The 24,656-nt window shown below is 57.0% G+C and overlaps 1 protein-coding gene across 2 annotated transcripts; it reads left to right on the plus strand.

Annotated features, from left to right (window-relative positions):
* The first annotated feature begins 955 nt into the window (after positions 1–955).
* PIGO (phosphatidylinositol glycan anchor biosynthesis class O) lies at positions 956–23,018 on the plus strand. Of its 2 annotated transcripts, none has more exons than XM_084628804.1 (11): positions 956–1,015; positions 1,977–2,470; positions 7,374–7,517; positions 9,335–9,458; positions 10,748–10,907; positions 11,673–11,846; positions 15,364–16,933; positions 17,551–17,754; positions 18,057–18,263; positions 21,376–21,446; positions 21,984–23,018. In XM_084628804.1, the coding sequence occupies exons 2-11, from the start codon at positions 1,978–1,980 to the stop codon at positions 21,993–21,995; spliced, it is 3,159 nt and encodes a 1,052-aa protein (XP_084484930.1). In that variant the 5' UTR covers positions 956–1,015; position 1,977; the 3' UTR covers positions 21,996–23,018. The 2 variants fall into 2 exon arrangements, with proteins under 2 accessions (XP_084484930.1, XP_084484929.1); XM_084628803.1 differs by having other exon boundaries at positions 18,061–18,263.
* The last annotated feature ends 1,638 nt before the right edge of the window (positions 23,019–24,656 follow it).

The following is a 24,656-nucleotide window of genomic DNA, read 5'->3' on the forward strand; positions in this document are numbered from 1 at the left end:
GGCACAGAGTCCTCCTGGCGTGGGGATGGATGGGGGGACTTGAGTAGCGGGGGACAGCTGGGTGGGGCCAGTGAGTGGCAGGGGTGGGAGGGGGGGCAGGTGGCCCGGCAGGTGTCGGGGAAGCTAGCTCAGGGGAGGGCAGTTGGGGGGGCAGGTGGCTCTGGTGGGGGGGGAGGAAGTTGGCTGGGGTAGGGGGGCTGGTTGGGGGGGCAGGTGGCTCTGGTGGGGGGGAGGAGGTTGGTTGGGGGGGCAGGTGGCTCTGGTGGTGGTGATGGGGGGGGCGGTTGGGGGGGGCAGGTGGCTCCAGGAGTGGGAGGAGGCTGGTTGGGGTGGTGGGGGGGCCAGGTGGCTCTGGTGGGGGGGAGGAGGTTGGCTGGGGGGGGCTGGTTGGGGGGGCAGGTGGCGGTGGGGGGGGCGGTTGGGGAGGGCAGGTGGCTCCGGGAGTGGGAGGAGGCTGGTTGGGGTGGGGGGGGGCAGGTGGCTCTGGTGGGGGGGAGGAGGCTGGCTGAGGTGGGGGGGCGGTTGGGGGGGCAGGTGGCTCTGGTGGTGGGGGGGCCAGTTGGAGGGGGCAGGTGGCTCTGGTGGGGGGGAGGAGGCTGGCTGAGGTGGGGGGGCAGGTGGGGGGGGGGGGCAGTTGGAGGGGGCAGGTGGCTCCGGGAGTGGGAGGAGGCTGGTTGGGGTGGTGGGGGGGCCAGTTGGAGGGGGCAGGTGGCTCTGGTGGGGAGGGGAGGAGGCTGGTTGGGGTGGGGGGGGCAGGTGGCTCGGGGCGGGTGGTTGGGGTCGGGGGGGCCGGTTGGGGGGGGCAGGGGGCTCCGGTGGGGGTGGGAGGGAGGCGGGGCGGGGGGGCGGGGGGGCCGGCAGGGGGCAGCCGTGGGATCCCGTGGGCGGGGCTCAGGCCCGGCGGCTCCTCCCGCCGCTGGGGGGCGCTGCCTGGCCCCGGTCTCCGCCCCCCCCGGCCCCCCCCCCGCCGCGTGCCGCCGGCTCGGCGCTTCCGGGTCCGCTGCGCCGCCCGCAGGTACCGGGACCGGCCCGGGGGGCCGGGGGGGGAGTGGGGGGGGCGCGGGGCCGGGGGGGGCACGAGTCGGGTGACCAGACAGCAAAGGGGGGGGGGTAACAGGAGCCCATATAAGGGAAAGACCCAAAATCGGGACACCTGGTCTCCCTACACACGAGGGACGGGGTGGGGGGAGCCGTGCCGGGGGTGGGAGTCGGGGTGGGGGTGTAACGGGGGGCGGGGGGCAGGGATGGGGGGCACCGGGGGCACCAGGCTGGCTCTGACCTTCTCCCCCCCCCCCGTTGGAGGATGCAGATGGTGGGGGGAACAGGGGTGGGGGGAGCTGTGCCGGGGTGGGATGTCGGGGTGGGGGTGTAACGGGGGGCGGGGGGCAGGGATGGGGGGCACCGGGGGCACCAGGCTGGCTCTGACCTTCTCCCCCCCCCCGTTGGAGGATGCAGATGGTGGGGGGAACAGGGGTGGGGGGAGCCGTGCCGGGGGTGGGAGTCGGGGTGGGGGTGTAACGGGGGGCGGGGGGCAGGGATGGGGGGCACCGGGGGCACCAGGCTGGCTCTGACCTTCTCCCCCCCCCCGTTGGAGGATGCAGATGGTGGGGGGAACAGGGGTGGGGGGAGCTGTGCCGGGGTGGGAAGTCGGGGTGGGGGTGTAACGGGGGGCGGGGGGCAGGGATGGGGGGCACCGGGGGCACCAGGCTGGCTCTGACCTTCTCCCCACCCCCCCCCGTTGGAGGATGCAGATGGTGGGGGGAGCTGTGCCGGGGTGGGAAGTCGGGGTGGGGGTGTAATGGGGGGCGGGGGGCAGGGATGGGGGGCACCGGGGGCACCAGGCTGGCTCTGACCTTCTCCCCACCCCCCCCCGTTGGAGGATGCAGATGGTGGGGGGAGCTGTGCCGGGGTGGGAAGTCGGGGTGGGGGGCACCGGGGGCACCGTGCTGGCTCTGACCTTCTCCCCCCCGTTGCAGGATGCAGAGGTGGCCGGTGCTGCTCTTCCTGGCCTGGGCCTGTTTCCTCTTCTTCTCCGGCATCGGTCTCTTCACCAGCGGCTTCCTGCTCATGAGGATCGAGCTCACCAACCGCAGCTCCTGCTCGGACTTGCTGGCCGCCCCAGCCTGGGCCGGGCAGCAGGTCGCGCCCGGCACCTGCTGGATGCCCCAGCGCGTCCCCAAGGCCGTGCTGCTCATCATAGACGCCCTGACCTTCGAGTTCGCCCACTTCGACCCAGCTAAGGCGAGGCCCCGGCCCTACGAGAACAAGCTGGGCTTCCTGCACCAGCTGGCCGGCTCCCAGCCCCGCCATGCCCGGCTCTACCGCTTCCGAGCCGACCCGCCCACCACCACCATGCAGCGCATCAAGGGCATCACCACCGGCTCCCTGCCCACCTTCATCGACGTGGGCAGCAACTTCGCCTCCTACGCCATCGAGGAGGACAATCTGCTCGGCCAGCTGGTGCAGAACGGTGCGTGGGCCAGGCTCACCCTGGGGTTTGCTGGCCACGTGTGGCGGCAGGGGAGTGGGCCAGCCGGAGGAGGTAGCTGTGTGGGTCTGACCCGCTGGTGGTAGTCTGTAAACCCGAGTCCCTGCCCACTGCACAGAGCGTGGGAGGCTCTTACAGATCCAGCCAGGGGCCCTTGGCACTGTAGCTTGAGCTGGAGCTCTTCGTGCTCTTAGCTCTCGATGCGCCCGGTCCGAGCGCTGCATGTTGGCCAACATGGTCGCGTAAGCCTGGCGTCTGCCCTGTACTGGGAGCAGAGAGAGGTTGGAAGCTGATCTCAGAGGGATGCAGGTTTGGAGGCAGGGCAGTCAGCCTAGATTCCGAGACAGGTGGAGGTTTGCACCTGGACAGGGTGGTTGGGAGAGCATCCCAGCAGCCGGAGTGTCGTGGTATGCTCCAAAACGGATGGGAAAGTTAAAATGGCTGCCCCCACACGACCCCCACAGGGTTGCTCCCATCTTGACCCTCGGGTGGATCTGAGAGGGCGAGGAGGGTCTGAGGTGTTTTCATTCACATCTCCCTGTCGGTATGTGTACCTGGGTGGAGTACAACGGGAGGGAGGAGTCAGTGTCTGGACTGGGGTGGTGGTGTGGTGCAGATGGCTGACCTGCCCATCCCTGTGCCAGGATCGTATTAGGTCGCTATAGTGTTTTGCCTGGGCCTTCCCACATGTTGTGTAGAGAGAGAACTGTTGTTTCTACTGTATCTTGATTGTACTTGGTGCTGTAGGTGAAAAGACAGGCCCTTGCCCTGAGGGGCTGGCAGTCTGGATGTGACCTAACCCAGCATGGGATGGTGATACAGGTGTGGGAGAGAAGCGGAGGGGAGGGCCCAGAGAGTCAGGTCTGTGTTCTGTGCGCCTTGTGGTAGTATCTCAGTGCCTGGGCCTGTGATGAGCTCACATTATTGTCACGGAGCCACAGGATTGTTGCTATGGCCCCAGCTTTGGAACGATCTCTAGGAGGAACCATTCAGTGGGCCAGATCTCCTGGAGCTCTCACTTTTCCTGGCAAGCCACGCGGCTTCACTGCCTCCTGAGCCTGGACCTCTGGGCCTGCAGCCCCCTGCTCCACTCTGTGAGCTCCGTTCAGTGAGTCCCACTGCTGCAGACTCTGGGAGAGACTTGTCCACTCCTCAGGGATTAAGGCACCTCGCCCAGCACTGACAGAGACCCTCACACAATGCATCCAGGACTCAGGTTTATCAGTCACCTGAACACAGCCTAGGAAGTCCTGAGGGTAGCCCAGAGGAATGTCAGTTAAAGCATTGTCCATTCTGGTCAACCCAGAGCCTAGCCAACCTGCAGAAAGCCCTTGGCTCAAGCTGTGTCTGACCCTCTTGCTGGCCTTCTTGGTCAAACTCCAGATGAGAGCCTCAACTCGGTCCAGCAGCCAGCCATTATCCCCAACCTCGCACCTTCCCAGTTCTTTGTTCTCCAGTTGGGGAAATGCTGCTCAGCCTTCCTAAGGAGAGACGGGGAAGTCCCTATCCCCCTGGGGCGTTGGGTGCTAGATGCCAACGTCCTGGCGACTGGATTTGCCGTTTTCTTCTCAGATCCTCTACAGATAGGAGACTAAGGCCCAGACCACTAGGCAACACCCACACCTGTGTCTCAGCCTCCCATGAGAACAAACAGTCCCCTTCCACCCACTGCGTCACAGTGCCGCGCATAGGGGAAACTGAGGTGTGCACAGGATTCATTGAAACGTTACAAAATATTCCTTCTCCGTCACACCTCTGAGCGGCTTTTCGGCTCTGTCTGTATGGGAGTGAGTGTTCTAGGTGAGAGGACAAGAGAAAAAGGGGGAGAGGTGGTAGGTAAAAGAGACGTACACGATGTATTTCCTTCCAGTGTCCTCTGCATATTCCCACTCATGGGATGCTCCGTCCTATGCAGCCTGAATGGTAAAATTCTACGAGCAATAGCCCTTTGGAGTGTCCAAGCACCTCCCTTCCCACTCTCCCCCGGGAACTCCAGACCTTCTCCGGCAAGGGTTTAAAGGTGGCACTCCACTGCCTCAGTTCCTTCAGCTGCGGCCAGCTGGACAGTTACGATGTTTCTGTGTGATCCCTTCGGATCCCTAGTAGACAGACAGTTTGTGTCAGTTGTTAACGTAAGTACGCAGAGTTACGTAGTTTATTTCGAGCTAGTTAGTTAAAGGATAACATGCCAGACCAGAAGGCTGAGAAGCCTGGATTCAAAAGACGTGTCTCGTGCCCAGCAGTATTCCCAGCATCAGATGCACATGCCTGATGGTTGGGGGAAGGGCATTCTCCCTCGAAATGTCTGACATGCTCAACATTGGGCACGAGGGCAAAGAAAGAGAGAAAACCGGTTCCAGGGAGTTTTATTGCGGGAAGCTCTGACGGTGGTGGCCGATTCTCCGAAACCAGCTCCACCTGTACCTTCAGCCAGTTCAGCAGGGAAGATGCGAGATTCAGCTACTATGTCAGGTGTCGGGCTCGGGATCCAAAAAAGGAGAAAAGTCTGGATCTGTGACAGACGCAGTCCCGTTTCAGAGAGACTCAGTTGCGGTTCTGAGGAAATATTTGCAGCCTTCTTCAGTGTCAGCCTCACTATAAAGAGCCAGTCCGAGAGAGAGAAGGCCTTACAGGGACAGAATCTCGTGGTGGAGCCAGGCTCTGGTTCAGGCTGTCAGTGCAGAGTTAGGAACCATACCTCTGTGGATCTGACCATATCGGATCCAGGGAAGAGAACTCTGGTGGGGGGCTGCTAACTAGCACGGCACCGCAGAGTGTTACTGTTCAAGCCGCAGTTCATCGGGCAGCTCCGTCTGTGGCTCTGTTGGCAGTTGAGCCAGGTATTGCATCTCAGGACACACCAGGTGTGTTGTTCGAACCAGCCAGGCTGACTGCTTCTCCGAGAGTCAGCAAAGAACAGGATCCAGACCACCTGTCCCTTCTCTTGACTGCAAGGGGAATGAGCCTTTAGCTGGGCTAGAAGAAAGCCTGTCATTCAAAGTACAAAGAATGTACTGTTAAATGCTCGAAAAAGTGTTACCGTCTTCAGTGGAAAAGGTTTTTTTATTGAGGATTTCCATGTACAATGTGGATCCTTCACAACCCCAATTCATTATATATTAAGAGCATCATTTGTTTCTTAAGAAGACACCTCCTTTCATTATCTTCAGTTAAGGTTCATCTCTCATCCATGTCCGCATATCATGTACCTGTAGAGGGAAAATCCATTTTTACTAACGATACCATTAAGAAGTTTTTAAAGGCCTTAATAATTTGTACCCTCCAGTACGAACTCCTTTGCCCTTCTGGGATCTGAATGTAATACAAGCACAAATGCAAGCCCTCCTTTTGAGCTCCGGGAAGCTGCTGGTTTTTATCTATCTGTAAAGCCAGTGGTTTCGATAGCAATCACTTCTGCCAGACACGGAAGTGGATTGCATGTGTTGATGGCTGAATTACCAGTCACTGGGTTTCATAAGGATAAAGTCCTTCGCACGCATCTTAAGTTTTCTCCAGGAATCATCTCCAGTTTTCACATGAGTGAATTGATCATGTTGCCAGTTCTGTCCCCCAAACCCCATACTCGTGATGGGGAAGCTAATGCCAGACGTTAGATGCAAGGAGAGTGTTAGCTTTTTATTCAGACAGGACTAAACCATTTCAGCAGTCTTCGAGGCTGTTTATAGCTTATGGACCAAAAAACAAGGGAAAAGCTGTCTCTCTCTAGCTGGCTCAGGTATTTATGCAGCTTGTACACTGAAGGGATTATCCATTCCTCATGGCATCAGAACTCATTCAACTAGATCAAAGGGAGCTGGCTGGCTGGCTGCCTGTAGACGTCCCTCTGAGTGAGATTTGCAGAGCAGCACCCTAGCGTTCTGCTCACACTGTCACTAAACCTTCTTTAGATTTGGAATCTAGGTCAGATGCCACATTTGGCAGGCAGGCCTGCACTCCTTGTTGGACTAGGACTCTGGGCCTCACCCTCCTGGGGCAGGGTGCTGCTTATTGATCTAGCCCGTGGGTGGGAATGGGACGCGGGAAGGAAGAAATGAAGGTTACTCCCCTGTAACCAAGGTTCTTGGAGATGGACTCTGCATGTTCACACAGCTCTCCCTCCTCACTGTTCCCCACTCCCTTGGGCTTGTGTGGGATGGAACGGAGGTAGGAGTTAAACCCTCGCCCTAGACGGTCCGGCATTCATTGAGGGAGTAGGGGCAAGAGAGGTGCATGGACACTAGCTACTGCAGGTGGAATTTTACTGTTCAGGCTGCACTGGTCGGCACATCCCATGAGCGTGACTTGGCCGAGTCCACCTGGAAGAACCTCGGTGGCAGGAGAGTAACCGTCCTTGTTCAGTCATGTGAAACGGGGAGGCTGTTCCTGGTGCAGCCGCTGCAGAGAAGACGGCTCTTACACCCGTAGCGGGGAACTTGTGTGAGGATGCAGCGATGCCGCTGCCGTGGGAGGGGGGCTGGGGAGGTCCGTGAGATGATCATGGTCTTGAAGGCATGGTGCTGCAGCTAGAGAATCGCAGCTGTAGCGTCTAATGCAAGAGCCTGGCCGTCAGGACTTGACAAGTGTTTGATGCACTTCCATCTCTTTGGCCCACTGGCTCTGTGACCGGTAAGGGAGGCAGTAAGGGCTACTGGGCTTGGTGGATTTCCAATGGGAACGGGGCTGAGATCTCCCTAACTCACTTCATACGGGCCTCTGAACAGCCAGCAGGTGATGCTAACTTTTGATCACTGAGCCCAGGGGGTGGGGGGAGTGGTGCTGGCACTTTGTATCCCACTGCAGATCTGGCCAGACTCCTCAAGCAGCGTGGGTAAGGCTGGGACCCCCGTCCTTGATCCCTGTGCTAACTCCCGTCCTGCTTTCCCAGGGAGGAGAGTGGTCTTCATGGGGGATGACACCTGGGACGGGCTCTTCCCCCAGAAGTTCTTCCGCTCGTATTTCTTCCCTTCGTTTAACGTGAAGGATCTTCACACGGTGGATGATGGGATCCTGCAGCATCTCTATAAGACTGGTGAGCTACCATTGCCTGGGGGCTGGGACCGCGTCCTCTCTGCAGCGCATTGTGCTGGGAGTCCAGCCGAGGTTGGGTGTTAGAACTGAAGGGTCGCTGTTGCCCAGCAGAGAACTATTCTGTGTCCCAGCTGGGTCAGGAACGCCGTGTCTGCACCTGATCGCAGCCGCAGCCCACATAGCTTGCAATGCTGTCCCTGGATTCAGCAGACCAGCTAGGCTGCTTTTCAGTCCCCAGGCTCTCTAAATGCCCCTCCTCCAATCCGAGGGAGTTAAGCATGCTGGGCCTTGCAATCCATAGCCTAGAACAGCCCGGTCTGCCCTGGGAATGCCACATGGGAGTGGGGACACAGAGCAGGCTGTGAACATTGTACCTGGCATTTAACCTTGAAGGGACCTTATGAAGCTGGTGCCTTCCTGGCTGTCATTGAAACGCCCGGACAGGCACGTGATGTTCAGGAATGGCCTGGGCATGCTGGGAGGTGGTGCTTGCTCGAGAAGGTTTGTGTTACCCCTGGTTTTTGTGTGTGTTTAGCTGGACTTTGTCCAAGGCCCAGTACTGGGGGGAAGGTGCCTTTTACAGTCTGTTCATAGACCTAAAGAAATGATTGTGGAGATGGTTTGTCATTGAGAACACAAGAAATCTGCCTTGCAGGTAGGGGGAAGCCACCTTGTGGGAGAGTTTTTGTCTCTTAAATTAAAATGCATCTCTTCCTATCTACAGATCAGAGATGCAACAGTCTGCAGTGAAGTATGTGTCCGTAGAGTGTACAGGTGGAGACAGCCTAGGGGCTGCTCTTACTGCAGTAACATCCCCAGTGTCTAGGCCTTTTGTGAACACACAGGAGAATGTAATCCCTGCCCTGTAGAGCTAGCAATATAAAAGAAGCAGCAGGCAGAATGACACACATTCAAGATAAAACATCAAAGCACCTATGGCTGAGGGCTGTAAGTTTGGGGAGCTGAGTTGTTCTTGGAACTGCCTTCATCGTGGTGTGCCTTGGTTTCACAGCTGTACAATGGGGTGATAGTACAAACCTCGGTGGGGTTGTGAGGCTCTTCTGCACCACACAAGGATTTGAGGGTGGGGCTCTGCCAAGCGAGCAGTCCAGGTTTGGGTCTTCATACCACATCTTTCCTTCCTTCAGCTTAGAAAAGAGATGACTGTGTGTGGGGGAGGGCATGGGGCGAGGGGTGGAATATGACAGTCGTCTGTAAAATGACTGGTGTGGAGAAAGTGAATCGGGATGTGTTATTTACCCCTTCACATAACACAAGAACCAGGAGTCACCCAATGAAATTAACAGGTTTAGCAGGTTTAAAACAAATATAAGGAATTCCTTCTTCTCACATCGCACAGTCAACTTGTGGAACTCCTTGCCAGGGGATGTTGTGAAGGGCAAAAATACAGCTGGGTTAAAAAAAGAACGAGAGAAGTTCCTGGAGGACAGGTCCATCACTGGCTATGAGCCAAGATGGTCAGGGATGCGACTCCATGTCTTGGGTGTCCCTAAACTTCTGACGGTCAGTTGCTGGGAGTGGATGATACGAATGGATCACTCAAAATTGCCCTGTTCTGTTCATTCCTTCTGCAGCACCTGGCACCAGCCACTGTCAGCAGACAGGATACAGGGCTAGATGGACCATTGGTCTGACACAGCAGGGCCGTTATGTTCTCATACCTGTGGGTGTTCCCCGTGTTGTGGAAAGGGGAGAGTCAGGCTGATGGAAGGATGGCCCCAGGCTGGAGTCGCTGGCTGTCTGGCTAGCAGAAGGGGACAGCTCATGGTCTAATGTGCCCTCTCCCCTGTTCTGCAGTGGATGGTGGCGAGTGGGACCTGCTGATCGCTCATTTCCTGGGTGTGGATCATTGTGGGCACAAGCATGGACCTGACCATCCAGAAATGGCCAAGAAGCTCACCCAGATGAACGAGATGCTCAGGTGACTAGTGCTCTGGGGTGGGGGCTTGCGAGCTCACTCACCTGTGGCTTTGAGAACACAGCAGTGAAATGGCAGCATTAAAACGAGACTGCCCCGCCGTGGGGCCCTGAGGCTGTGTCCCTCCCACCCGGAGAGAGGGTCACAGTCAGCCACATGCTCTGACGCTGGCAGGGACTGAACCGGGTCGTGGAGAGCAGGGGCTGCCCCCAGACTTTGCCCAGAGAGGCTCTGATGGAGCATTAGGTCCTAACTGAACTTGCAGAAAATATCGCCCTTTGGGGCCCAGCTGAGCCTGTTTCTGCCTCCCTAGAGTGGAGACAGTGACCCCTGATGGTTGTGAGGCTCGAGGACAGTCTGAGGAGCACTTCCGGAGCCTTGGATAGAGTGCGCTAAGATGGTGCAAATGCTTGTGAGTCACGGAACAGCTGGAAGGGCTGGGGGTGAGTCACTAGAGCTCTGCCTGTGTGGGGTGTTCTAGCTGGAGCTGGCATGGCTGCTAGGCAGGGCTCTGAGCCGCGGGGCTGAGCCCACAGCCCCTAGGCAGGGCTCTGAGCCGCAGGGCTGAGCCCACAGCCCCTAGGCAGGGCTCTGAGCCGCGGGGCTGAGCCCACAGCCCCTAGGCAGGGCTCTGAGCCGCGGGGCTGAGCCCACAGCCCCTAGGCAGGGCTCTGAGCCGCGGGGCTGAGCCCACAGCCCCTAGGCAGGGCTCTGAGCCGCGGGGCTGAGCCCACAGCCCCTAGGCAGGGCTCTGAGCCGCGGGGCTGAGCCCACAGCCCCTAGGCAGGGCTCTGAGCCGCGGGGCTGAGCCCACAGCCCCTAGGCAGGGCTCTGAGCCGCGGGGCTGAGCCCACAGCCCCTAGGCAGGCTAAATACTTCCCCAGAGTGTCCAGCCTCCTTCCAGGCATGTTGCAATGAGCCAGAGGTTTGTGACGGAGCCTGGGCTCCACAGAGGATCAGCTTTAAGCCTGTTTCTGTGCAGAATGTCCTCCCAGGACTGAATTGTCACTGCCGTTCACATAGGATCTAGGCAGGAGTCTGCTCTCTCTGGGCTCTGCATAATATTTGCATTTCTAAGGAGCCACATCAGCATAGCATCTGGGCTGCCACCCTCTGTTGTGGGGAAGCAGCCAGTTCCCAGCACAGGAGCAGGCTTGTCATGGTTTTGCAGAGCTGCCTGGTCCTGCTTTGTTGTGCTCAGAACCCTGCCAGTGGTTCACCACCCCGGGGCTGCACCCAAGCATGGGTCAGTGCGGTGGGAGGTGACTGATGAGCCTTGTCTCTGTGGACAGGTCGCTGGTGGATCACCTGGGGAACGACACCCTGCTGCTGGTGGCCGGGGACCACGGAATGACGGAGACTGGGGACCACGGAGGAGACAGTGAGAAGGAGGTGAACGCGGCGCTCTTCGTGTACAGTAAAACGCCTCTCTTTGGAGCCCACCTTCCTGAGGTAATGGAGAGCGAGGCCAGCGGGGCCCTGGCTGGGGGCCTGAGTCCTGCTGGGCACATACTTGGGATGGGGCCTGCAGGGGGAGTGAGCCCAGGGGTCCCAGGAGCAGGGAGACGTCCGGCCAGCAGCAAGGAAATATGACACGAATCCTTCCCAGACCCAAAAGCCTCTCTGTCCTGCCCAGCCCAGGGCTTGAGCGGATTCCGGGGGCTTCTCCTCATCTGTCTGGGCCCCCAGACAGGGGCTCTCCCCTCCAGGCGAAGATGAGATGGGTGGGCTGATGGGGCCTTCCAAGATTGTCTCCCCTACACGGATCCCCTCCCGGGTTCTTCGTCCCCTTTCTGCCTGCACCACCCGGCTGAGGGCAGAGAAGCCAAGCACGTCCAAATTAGCCCCCAGCTGTGCTAGGCCTGGGCCCTGCAGGAACAGCTAGGTCCTTCTCCACAGCAGGAATCCTCCCACCTTGGCAGGGTGCTGGGGAATGGTTGGGATGTGGCCACTGGGGTTTCTAGCTTCTTCACCCCCCTTGCCCTCTGGCTCCCAAGCAGGACCACCTTCACTGCCCCCCAACCCAGCGCTGGGGGTATGCATGGCAGGCCTGGTGGGATGTGGATGCAGATGGAGCCCCAAAGATGTGGGGTGGCAGGTGCAAAGTGCATCTGTGCCCTATGGCCCCCAGGTTGGCCTAACCCTGCCCAGAAGATCAGTGCGTGCTCATCTCTAGTCTATTGACCAAATGGGCTCCCTTTCCTTGTTCTCCTCCAGGAGCCGGAAACCATCCCACAGGTGAACCTGGTGCCCACGTTGGCCCTGCTGCTGGGCGTGCCCATTCCCTACAGTAACATCGGGGAGGTGATGGCTGAGCTGTTCTCGGGGGATGGCGGCGCTGCTTCAGCAGCACTCAGTCAGCTCTCAGCGTATCGTGTCAATGCCAGACAGGTAGGGGCAATCGGCACTGACCATACCTGGCTTCTCCCCATTCCACAGAGAGGCCCAGGATCACAGAGGCAGTGCCAGGACTGGTCCCTAGGAGGTCTGGCTCCCAGTCCTCTTGTGACCCCCTAGCCACATCTCTCGCTCTCCTCGAGAAGGTGGCCTTTTATAATCCTCCGCAGCCAGCTGGAGGGAATCTGCCAGCGCTGATCTTCCTTATTTGGGGTTAGAAATTGTTTGCTAATACAGGAGTGTTGCTAGGCCTGACCCAGCCACTCCCTCCCCCATTCCCCTGGTCTCACGGCATGCCCCCCTCCTGTTCACAGTCACATACAATCACCTACTCCCCTCGGGGAAGCATTGCTGTCGTTTCGGCCTGTCCTATTGCCGTGTGACGGAGCAGCACAGTGTCAGCAGCCAGACTCTGGGACCTGCTGGCAGCATCATGTGGAATGACACAAATTATAGAAAACTTCAGCGAGCCTCGGTCCTAAAAGAGCAGACTGAGGAGATCGCTGGTGTTAATTATTAATAGGGCTGTCGATTAATCACAGGTTTAATTGCACTGTGAAACAATAGAATGCCAATTGAAATATATTACATATTTTGGATGTTTTTCTACATTTTCAAATATATTGATTTCAAAGACAACACAGAATACAAAGTGTACACTGCTCGCTTTATATTATTATTTTGATTACAAATATTTGCACTGTAAAAAGACAAAAGAAACAGTATTTTTCAGTTCACCTCATACAAGTACTGTAGTGCAATCTCTTTATCATGAAAGTTGAACTTACAAATGTAGAATTATGTACAAAAACCCCCTGCCTTCAAAAACAAAACAATGTAAGACTTTAGAGTCTACAAGTCCAATCAGTCCTACTTCTTGTTCAGCCAATCGCTAAGAGAAACAAGTTTTGTTTACATTTACGGGCGATAATGCTGCCCTCTTCTTATTTACAATGTCACCTGAAAGTGAGAACAGGTGTTTGCTTGGCACTTCTGTAGCCGGCTTTGCAAGGTATTTGCATGCCAGATCTGCTAAACGTTCGTGTGCCCCTTCATGCTTTGGCCGCCATTCCAGAGGACATGCTTCCCTGCTGATGATGCTTGTTAAAAAAAAAAAAAAGTGTTAATTAAATTTGTGACTGAACTTCTTGGGAGAGAATTGTATGCCCCCTGCTCTGTTTTACCCACATTCTGCCATATATTTCGTGTCTTGGCAGTTTTGGATGATGACCCAGCACATGTTCGATTTCAGACCACTTTCCCTGCAGGTTTGACAAAACGCAAAGAAGGTACCAATGTGAAATTTCTAAAGATAGCTACAGCACTTGACCCAAGGCTGAAGAATCTGAAGTGCCTTCCAAAATCTGAGAGGGATGAGATGTGTAATATACTTTCAGAAGTCTTAAAAGAGCAACACTCTGATGCAGAAACTACAGAACCCGAAAATCAACCTTCTGCTGCTGGCACCTGACTCAGATGATGAAAATAAACCTGCGTCGGTCCGCACTGCTTTGGATTGTTATGGAGCAGAAACCGTCATAGGCATAGATTCACATCCTCTGGAAGGGTGGTTGAAGCATGAAGGGACATATGAATCTTTACTGCATCTGGCACGTAAATATCGTGCGATGCTGGCTACAGCAGTGCCATGCGAGCGCCTCTTCTCACTTTCAGGTGACATTCTAAACACGAAGCAGGCAGTATTATCTCCCATGACTGTAAACAAACTTGTTTGAGTGATTGGCGGAACAAGAAGTAGGACTGATGGGACTTGTAGGCTCTAAAGTTTTACATTGTTTTGTTTTTGAATGCAGGGGTTTTTTGTACATAATTCTACATTTGTAAGTTCAACTTTCATGATAAAGAGACTGCACTACAGTGCTTGTAGGAGGTGAATTGAAAAATACTATCTCTTTTGTTTTTTACAGTGCAAATATTTGTAATACAAAACAAATCTAAATTGAGCACTGTACACTTCGTATTCTGTGTTGTGATTGAAATCAATATATTTGAAAATGTAGAAAACATCCAAAATATTTAAATGGTATTCTAGTATTAACAGCCCGATTAATCGCGATTAATTTTTTTAATTGTTTGACAGCCCTAATTGTTGTTAAAGCTTGGAATAACGGGGGACTTCCAGAAGACTGGAAGAGTGCTCCTGTTGTACCAATATCCAAAAAAGGCAAGAGAGATGACTCAGGGAACAAAGAGCCAGTTAGCCTGACGCCAATCTTATGCCAATAATGGAACAACCGATATCGGATTCAACTGACAGATTTACAGCAGGGATTTTTCAACCTTTTTTCATTTGCAGACCACTAAAAAATTACAAATGGAGGTGCGGACCCCTTTGGAAATCGTAGACATAGTCCCTGAACCCCTGGTTGAGAATCACTGATTTAAAGGATCAGAATATAGTAAACATTAATCAGCATGGTTTTTATGGAAAATCAGTCTTGTGAAACAAACCTGACGTCATTGTTTGATGAGATTACAAGTTTGGTTGATAAGGGTAACTGCACAGGTGTCATAGGCTGAGACTTTTAGAAGGCTTTTGACTTCAAACCCATATGATCTGATTTTTAAAAAAACGCTAGCGTGGAACAATATCAATAAAGCCCACGTTAAATGGAGTAAGAACCAGCTAACTGACAGATCTCAAAAATTAGTTGTCAGTGGGGAATTATCCTTGAATGTTGGGTGTTTCTAGTGCGGTTTCGCAGGGATCAGTTCTAGTGCTTTTCAACGTCTTCGTCAATGATCAGGAAGTAAATATAAAATTCCTGCTGATAAAACTTGTGGGTGACACACAGATTGGCAGAGAGGAAAGTAATGCGGCCAGACCAAGTACACGGAGCGATCTGGAGAACTGGGTGTACAGGGTCCATTCAAACAAAATGCATTTTCCTACAGCTGAATGCAAAGTTATACACTGAAATGAAGAGTGAGAGGTGAGTTCATTACAGTGCGTCAGTACCTGCATGGGGGACAATCCTAGGTACTAAAGGGCTCTGAAATCTAGCAGGGCAAGGCAGAGCGAAAACCAGTGGCTGAAAGGCGAAGCCAGACAAATTCAGATTCAAAATGAGGCACAGATGTTGAGCAGGAAGGCTGATTAATAGTTGGACCACACTGTCAAGTGGAGGGGTGGACTCTCCATCCCTTGGTGTCTTTGAACCAGACTGCAGGCCTGCCTGGAAGATGCTTTAGTCAAACACAAGTCACTGGGTGCACTCCTGGGGTAATGGTGAAATTCTCTGGCCTGTGTTACACGGAGACGGTCCAGTGGTCCCATCTCTCCACAGACTCTCTGAATCTCTGACTGTGGCTTAGGCAGCCCCTGTGTGTGCTGGCCGCAGCCGGCGCTGGCCTGGGCAGAAGAGGGCAGGGCTGCTGCGGGTGGATTTCCCTTGGCAGGTGTTTGGGGACGCTCTGGACCAGCCCGTGTCTGAGGGACTGGGGGGGCAGCAGTGAGCGTCTCCATTGTGACCCTGGCCTTTCTCTGCAGGTGGACCGTTTCCTGCACTCCTACTCGCTGGCTGCCCAGGACCTGCCGGCCGAGCGGCTCCGGAACCTGCGGGAGCTTTTCTCTGCTGCACTGGAGGAGCATGACCGGCTGCTGGCCCAAGTGCAGGAGGGGCTGCCTGCATCCCCCGAGCTGGAGGCCAGGCTGGGGCGACTGGTTGGCCGCTTCCAGCGTTACCTGCGGGGGGCCCGGGCCGTGTGCACGGAGTCCTGGGCCCGCTTCCACCCGCTGCGCATGGTGGCTGGCTGCGCGCTCATCGCCGCCTCCTGTCTGCTCTGCTGTGTCGCCTCGGAGCTGGCGGCGGCCCTGGACTTCTCCTACCGAAGCCACCTCCTGTACCCGCTTCTCTGGGGCCTGGCAGTGGCGGCTCTGCTGGGGCTGGGCCACCTGCTCACCAAGGAGGGGCTGGACCTCATTCTGGTGTTGTCGTGGTCGGCTGCCGCCTCCCAGCTGGCCTTCTTCTGGCACTGGTGGGGCCGCCGGCCCCGTCGAGCCCATTTGGCTGGTGTCCAGCCACCCGTGGCCAGCGCGGGCCTGTGGCAGAGATTGCGAGCGTGGCAGGGGCTGGTCCTCCCCATGGGCATCCTCTTCATCCGCTGCTGCGCCATGTTCTCGGACAGCTTCGTGGTGGCCGAGGCCCGGGTGGCCCCGTTCCTGCTCGCATCCCTGGCCATCCTGCTGGTGGGGAAGCTGCACTGGCATGGCCGGCTGACCGCTCCGGAAGCCCCCAAGCAACCTCCGGGCTTTGCCTTTTACCAGAAGGAGAGCTGGCAGCTTCTGTGCCTCCTGGCTGTGCTCCTGGCCTGCCTGCGCCTCTCAGGCCTTTTCCACCAGTGCCGCGAGGAGATCCCGCACTGCCAGCCCTCGCCCTTCCTGGCCCCGCTCTCCAGCCTGCAGAGCACTCAGGCCAAGAACCTCTTCTACCTCCTGTGCGTGGCCTCGCTGGCCGGGCTGGTCTACGCTGTGCGGCGCTGGCTGCAGCACTATGGGAACCTGAACAGCTCCAGCCCCCTGGTGCTCTTCGTGCGCTGGGCCTTCCCGCTGGTGGCCGTCTGGATCGCTTGCTACTGGGCCGTCACCTCGGGGGCGGAGGGCACGCTGGGCAAGCTGCAGGAACTGGTGCAGGTGGCACTGGTGGGCTTCCCACGGGCCGTCTACGGCCTGGCATCCCTGGGGCTCCTGCTGGTGCTGTGGACGCCAGTGACGGTGTTCGTGAGGGACAGCCGGGAGCCAGTGGGGCCCATTGTGACCCCTTATCAGGGGGCCCCCAGCTCCCAGGCTGACCTCCAGCACGTCATCCCTCAGATCTACAGGAGGATGCAGCAGTCTCTGAAGAGCCAGCTAGACAGGGGTCGCCGGAGGGCCACGGTGGCAGCCTACGGGCTGGGGAGCGTGTACTCAGCTGCCCTGGTCATAGTTCTTACCCTGGTGGGCTTCCTCCTGCTGCTCCTGCACAGTGAGAGGATGAGCCTCTCCTTCCTGCTCCTCTTCCTGGAGGCCTTTGTTCTGCTGCGGATCCATGTCTGTGTCGTGAGCCTCGCCGGGGACGCCGGTGAGCGGGGGGTGGCTGGGGCGGGTTCTCTCTTGGTTGGGGGGTCCCAGACTCTCCCACGTGCTGGTCCCAGGCCCCACTGCCCATCCTGGAGCCTGGGATGCACCGAGCCCTGTCTCGTGGCTGCGAGAGCCGCCGCAGGCCCAGGCAGCATGGGGGCTGGGCTCCGGGGGACCCCGCTCTGAGGTGCTGGTGACTGGGAGCCTGTGTTGTCAGCAGCTCTGGCTGAGTGGGAGGGAGAGAAGGCCTGAGGCTGGGGGTACAGCCCCTTGTGGTGTGATGGGGTCCCTTCTGTTGGGGGGGGGTTCTGCTCACTCTTCACACCTGGGCTAACTGCCCGGTGGGAGGGAGTTGAAGGGCTGCCTGGGGGGTGAAGGCCACACTGTTCCCCACACCCTTCTGGCGAGAAGATCCCCAGCCTGGTGCTTTGCCCAGGAGGGCACCTACCATCCTTAACCCGGGTGAAGAGGGCCAAGGTTCCCAGTGCTGGAGCCTGATTCATCCCTCCCCTTCTTGGGTGAGGGCAGGGAAAGGGCTAACGCCGGCCTTGTCTGAGCTGTGGGTCAGGCTGTCTCCAGAGGCCTGCCCCGTGATGCGGGTCTCTCTGTCCCTCTCAGAGCCCTTCATTGTCCCCTGGTATGCGGTCACCGCCTGGGTCTTTGCTGCTACCCAGTTCTTCTATTCCACGGGCCACCAGCCCATCTTCCCAGCCATCCACTGGAACGCAGCCTTCGTGGGTTTCCAGCAGGGCCACACCACCCACCTGCTGCCCGCTGTCCTGGTGGGGGCCAACACGTTCGCCTCCCACATCCTCTTTGCAGGTAAGTGAATTTCCTCTTGGGCCCGGCTGCTTTCACAGGCCTCCCGGCTCACTGCTGAGGGAGCCAGCCCCGTGGGAGCAGCCAGGTCCATGTGGTTCTCCAGCAGGTGGTCTGCAGACCCGCTAGTGAGCCACAGCCGAAATGCTCTCATGTGACTGATGAGCAGATTGAAGCTGGCATCCGAGGGGTTAACGGGCCCTGCTGGGCCCTGTGCAGGAGAGCAGTCCCCACCCCCGTAGCTGTGTGTGTCGCCCCCACGGGCTCCGGGACGCCTGGTAACTTCCTGTGCTTTTGTCCTTGAGGTAGTTGGCTGCCCTCTGCTCCTGCTCTGGCCCTTCGTCTGCGAGGCGCCCAACTCCCAGAGGAGGAAGCTGAAGAAGGAACTGCGGGAGGAGCTTCAGGAGGAGGAGGAGCCCATGATGGAGATGAGGCTGCGGGAGTCTCCGGAGAGGTTCTCGGCTGCTCTGCTGCAGCTGGGGCTCAAGTACCTCTTTGTGCTTGGCGTGCAGGTAGGGCACGTGACAGTGCGGACACCGAAGGGTTGTTAACGAGCCCCGCACTGTGGGGTGGGAACGGGACTCTTCCCTGAGCTCGGGGAGCACAGGGCCCCCAACAAGGAGACCTCAGCCGGGGCAGTGAGCGACAGCGGGTGGAGGCGGAATGGCAGCTGCGCTCGCCTGTGTTCGCTGCGGTGCCGCTGGTTCCTGGCCGTGCACGGGTCTCTGCGCTGGGGGCGTGCGAGCGGCCGCACAAACCCACCTGCCCGTCTCAGCCACGCCCCTTGGCTCCTGCTGATCAAAGCATGATTCTGTCCTGAAGTCTGGGGTTGCTGCAGCACCCGGCCCGTACCGTGGAGTCCCTGGGAGGCGGACGCGCGTCACTCGGCAGCCAGCGTGCTGAGCTCTCCTGGAAATCTGGCTGCGGATGCGCTCAGCTTCCAAGTAAAAAACGGGGTTTTTCTCCCTGCTAGCATCACAGTCACGGGCTCTTTCCCGCTTCCGCGTGGCCCGTAGCAAAAGGTTCTGCGGGGCAGGGTTCGCCCTTGATACCACCTGTGCAGCCCTGCCACCTGCAGCGTGTTTGCCCAAGTGCCGCTGATGGGAACTGAGTCGGTGCTGATGACACTGACGCACAGGAAGGAAGGGACTTGAGCTCCCGCTCCCAGAGCTGGGCTAGCTCTGCAGGGCTCACCGGAGGGAAAAGCGGTAAAGACATTTCTGTCCCTACAGACGGCAGCTCGGACTCGGATGCACATGGGGTGGATTTGCTGAGTGAGGGGGGGGCCGTACTGACAGGCACTTTGAGGGACTGTTATGTTAATAGACGTTGGGACGCTGAGTCCAGGTTGCCCTCAGTCCTCTCCTGTCTGGTACTTGGGACTCATGCCGATCTCAGCGAGTGAGAGCGCTGCAATAGGTGTGTCCAGTGGGATGAGTTCAGGGTGGATTGTCAGCCAGACCCCCTGGCTGAGCTTGGGCCCATCCAGTCTCACCCTTTCGGAGTAATGAGTCGTAGATGGGGCAAGTTCCCCGAGTCAGCCTGAGTATTTCCTTGTGGCTGCTGGGTTCCTTGGAGCTAATGAGCACAAAATGGGTTTCCCTCTATTCCCCTCGGACCAACTCCCATGGTGCATTGGCCTTCTGCTGGGGTTAAGTGTTGGCTGCATCTTCACTGGAACGTGACACTGGTCTGTGCTACATCTCTGTCCCTTCGGGCTGTGAGTCTGGGGGTGCCCCCTAACAGCTCTGCCAGGTCGGGGGCGGGATTCGGGTGCAGGGTGGTGGTAGCTGCTGCTACTTCTAGCCGTAGACCCATCTCTGTGGGGTCAGCTCTTCGAGCCCGTCTCTGTTCCGGTGTCTTGAAGCCATGTCTCGGTAACTCCGCAGCTAGGGAAATCCTTTTCTGTGATACCCCCAAGGATGTTTTGGGTCTTGCAGTCTTTCTCTTACCCTCCACTCCCAAGTTTAACACCCTGTTTCCTGTATATTCTTCTGATGATCTGCTTTTCGCATGTCCAAACCATCTATGCCTGGACTCTCTCAGCTTTTCTGACATTGGTCCCACCTTCCCACTTCCCTGACTGAGTTCGTTCCGAACGCCGGCCATTCTTGTCGCTCCAAGCAGCCATCTTAATGTTCTCGTTTCCACTGTGGTCAAGATCTGCTCCTGTCTCTGCCTCATTGCCCAGCACTTGGAGCTGTGCAGAAGTGAATTGTACGTAATTATCATCTGGTAACTCTTACTTGTCAGTCTGACCAGCATTCTCCTATCACAGATCACTCCGCTTGCTTCGCTCCTTTAGTCCGCGCCTTTCCTGTTCTGCATATAATTCCCTTGTTGAGTTCACCGTTTTCCTGGATTGTCAAACTAGCGACTTGACCCTCCTCATCTGCTGAAAGCAGGCACCAGGGTGCCATGCTGCATGTTTTGTGTAAGTGCCTTGAGCACCAGCGTGAACAAGGAGGGGCTTAGTGCCGAGCCTGGGTGTGCTCTGACTCTTACTCAACATGGCTCAGTTTCTCTGCCTGGTCTTCTCGCAGTGGTAACAGCACTCGCATACATCCCGGACGAGCCTGATACGTCTTCGGTCTTTCGTTCTCCTCCACCCCCACACGACTTCTCTCGGAACATGGTCGTAAGCCTTCCCAAGGTCCATGAACACTATGTGCAGGGCTTTCCTCTTTCCTCTGTGCTTTTGCACAAGCGCCCTTAATGCAGAGATAGCATCCGTCGTTAACTAGCCAGGCACAAACCCAAACTCTCTGTCACTGATGGTAGCGTCTTAAAAATGTGTTTTCTAAGCGCCCGCCCTGCAAATTCCCCCTGGATTGGAGGGGTCCAGCTGGGCTCTCTCCATCTCTTGCATCATCCCCAGCTATAAAGATTTTGCAGGCAGGTTCCAGTGGAGTAGCCCAGGGATAATGGAGGACACAGTTTGGCCCTGCATACACCTGGGACCTAGCTAACAGTTCTATTGGTGTGTGAGCTGATGTGGACTCCAGCTTCCTGTTTTGTAGCGTGGCTGGCCCTGCAGAGCTGGCAGGAGTGAACACTTATCCCTGGAGTGAGCAGGTGTGACTGACACCCCCCAGGTGAAGGGGCTGTATGTTGGGAAGGGGCTGCCTGTACCTCGTCCCTTTGCTGATGGTATCTGCCCTGTAAAGGCAAGGTTACATCTGATGCCGGTTGAGTGCAGCCTGTGGTGTCCTGGAAAGTTGTAGAGGTCCTTCTGTGAGACTCCTTCCATGCTTGGTTATAGTTCTTCTCTTTGTGTATGGCTTATCATCCTAGCCACCCCCCACAGCCTGGGGGCCTGGTGTCTGCCCCCAGGGGATACTGGTCTGGCTCTCCCATCTCCCGCATTGAAATCCATGCGTTGTATACACACTGCATGTCCCCAGCGGCTGCAGCCCCTTCAAAGGTGTGTGCACACAGTGTGTGCCCCATAAGCCGGGAGACGAGGGAAGAGAGTCCCTTTTGGGGTGTTAATTAACTTGCTTTCCCATGATGCTTGCTGCACCTGGCCCAGTGACCGGCCTGGCTTAATACCCTTTGCCATGGGCTGGGTGCAGTGTCTAAGGGTGATGTGTGACTCTGCATTCTCCCTGTTCTTCTCCGCAGCTCCTGGCCTGCGTCTGGGCAGCCATGATCCTCAGGCGGCATCTCATGGTCTGGAAGGTGTTTGCCCCAAAGTAAGTCCCAGGAGCTCCCCTCTGTCCTTGGGTCTGCCTCTTGTTCCTGGCAGCTTGACTAATAGCCATAGATTCCAAGGCCAGAAGGGTACACTGTGATCATGTGGCTAGAAGGGGATGCTGCAGGTTAGGATTTGGGGGCATCGAAGGGCTGTGGAGTTAGCAAAGATCATGCAGCGAGATAAAGGGCGATTAATCACTGGAGCAGATCGGCAGGGCAGTAGGGATCCTCCCTCGCTTGGAGCTTGTAAGTCCAGGCTGAATGTTGTTCTGAAAGACGCACGCTGTTGGGCTGGAGTCAGGACCTGATGGGATACCCTGGCCCGTGCTAGGCAGGAGGCCCAAGATCTGGCTTTGGAATCTGTAACCCCACAGCCCCTCACCGTCAGGAGAGTCAGATTCAAAATAGAAACATAGATTTGCAAGAGCAGTCTATGTCAGTGGCATGGGGCGGGGGGGTGTCGCTTGCAGGGGAGGACTGTGGTCCTGGCAGGGATGTTGGCCGCACTGCATGCACTGTGTCTATCCTGCCTGCAGGTTCCTCTTTGAGGCTCTGGGCTTCATGGTGAGCAGCATCTGCCTCCTGCTGGGGATCTTCCTGGTGATGCGTGTAGACTGCACGGTCAGCGCCTGGTTCGAGCAGCTCCAGCCCAGGTAGCATCTGAGCAGCCGAGATGCAGGGAAGCCAACGCGGAGCATCGTCCCCTGAGGTGACAGCTGCGTCCCTGCCTCGCGAGGCCAGGCGGGACCCGGGAGCCGCCACCATGGACAGTAGCTGGGGATTATCCCCGTCTCCCTGCTGAGCGCTACAGGGCAGGGCCGGCTGGTCTCTGGCCTCACTCACTGTGTCATTGAACTCTGAGCTGAACTTCATTGCCTCCCGCCGGGTGGGTTTGGAGCCCAGGCCAGGCACGCTGGGCAGCAGCGAAGGGTCTGTTGGGGGAGGGGCCGAAAGCACAAAGCCTCAAGTGCCCTCCTGTAGCTGGATGAGGGAGGGGGTCTTACTGCTGTTTCCTTGACATCTCTTCTCACTGGGCAGAACGCACCGCAGGCCACTGCAGGGCTGTGTGCAGCCTTGGTGTTTGCTACCTCACCTGGGGCAGAGACGGGGCCTCATCTATTGAGGAGCTCCTGGGGTGTGTGGGCACCAGGGGAGTGACCTCCCTGTTCTCTGTCTGCCCGTGTCTGCCGTCCTCCCAGGCCCTGGCTCCCAAAGAGGGGAGTCTGGGCAGCGCATGTCCCTGGGCTCGGGCAGCAGCAGCTTCTCAGAAGAGGAACTGTCTGCTGCTGTGTGATGGGGATACCCCCTGCCTCACTGATCCTGGTCTTCCTCAGGGCTACGCATGTGAGTGCCGGACCCTGAAGTGTGTGTGCGTGACTGTGTGAGAAAGTGTATGTGTGTGAGACAGAGAGAGAGACTGGCCAGAGAAGCCTGCACAGCATGGTGCTTTCAGATGGTACCTGGGGCTGGGTTAGCAACAGTCTGTAGAAAGACTGTTTGAAACTGCTGGGGAAGGAGACAGCAAGGAGGGAGGGAGCTGTACCCAGGAATAAAATCCTCTCTGATCCAGGGCTTCAGCCTTTTCTGGTATCCAAACAGAGACCTCAGCTGTAGCAGCCAGGGCATGCCCTTGAATCTGCTGTGGAGCTCTGGCTGCTCCCAACCCCAACCTTGTGATTGAGTGACCCAAGCAGCGTGGCTGGTTCGTGAGCACAGCTGAACGACAGCCAGGTAGTGACAAGGCCTAGTAACAAGGTTCCTTGTTAAAGGAGGAAGGGAGAGCCAAGAACTGCAGGCCTAGCCACTGGCATGTGCTCATCGGTGGCCAGAGACCAGTGCTCCAAAGCTTTTGGGAGCAGATAACACCCCTGCAGGACTGACAGTTTAGCCCCTCAGACACGCTGAGGCACCACCTGGGGTGGAGGCTGGGCCACATCTCACAAGCTTGGCAGGGAGGGGCCTGGCCATGTGTCTGGAAGATCTGTAAGAAAACCCCAAGTGCTGCAGGTGATGGTGGTCATGATTCAGAGCATGGTGCTTTTCGCAGTACTGACCTGGGTGCTCCAGCCCCGGGTGATGTCTCAAAGGAGCTGTCCCAACCTCACTGCTCCTATTTATGATCATGAGATGGTATCCCTTCTCTGCAGGGGTTGGGGGGTTAACCATGGAGCTGGCTAAATTCCAGTGGGGACGGTCCCATTCCGTCTCCCTAAATTCCCCCTGCAGTTAGGGTGTTCTTCACTTCCTGCCCTAAGCCATTGTGGCATTACTTGGTGCTATTAAACCCTGCTGTCCACCCCTGGGTGGGTGAAGTGATCTGTACTGTGTGACTGCAGCTCTCGAGGGCAAAAGGAGCTAAGAAAGGTTTGCAGGGGGTCATTGATTTGGTTGCTTTTCGCTGCCCATCTCTTTCTGGTTTTGAACTAGTTGGGAAGAGCTGTACATGTCTGACTTCAATTCACTGTGCTATGTGGCTAGGGTAGTTCTGGACCCTTCCTAGTCTCCTGCCTCTGGGTCCTTTTAGGGCCTCCAAAGTTATCCTGGCTGGCTGAACTGCTACTGTTAGCCCCAAAGCACCCAGCTGGTCTGAAGGGGGCGTGTCTTGTGGGTGGGTTGGGTTCATCACTGTAATTCTGTGGGCCCTGTGTTTGCCCTCCCTTGGATAGTAGCTGAGCAGGTTGGTTCGCTAAGGTCACCTGTTATATAATGGTTCTCTGCTGTAGCTGCTAGTGCAGACCCTACTGAGTCCTGCTGGCCAGTTGGCAGGGATTGCCCCATGGGCATGTGACGTGCAGGTGCCATTAGAACGCCAGGCAACTCGCATTGCTGAAGCCAGGGAGTGACCCCCACCGTATCACCTGCATTGACATGATGCCCAGCCATGCAGCCTGGTCAGCAGCCGCTAGTCTGAACAGCCTTGCGGTCCAGTACAAATCTCTGTGGTCTTTAAAGCTGTATTCCTGTCCCAAAACATCCCTGTCACGACCCAGGATTCTGGGCTTTGCTTTCCCCTGCTCCCAAACGTCAGCCAACCTGCCTTTCTTCAGGAGCTTTCACGGTACTGCTCAGCACTTCGGTGCGTGTCCCTGGAGAGCTCTGCGCTTAGCAGCTAACAGCCTTCCCCTTCCGCCCAGTCAGCTCCGGATTATCCCCGTTTCGTAGATGAGGAACCTGAGGCACTTGGCTGTGGCGTGGCCATGGTCACACAA

This window comes from Lepidochelys olivacea, assembly GCF_965140295.1.
Source record: "Lepidochelys olivacea isolate rLepOli2 genome assembly, chromosome: 5".
NCBI lineage: Eukaryota > Metazoa > Chordata > Testudines > Cheloniidae > Lepidochelys > Lepidochelys olivacea.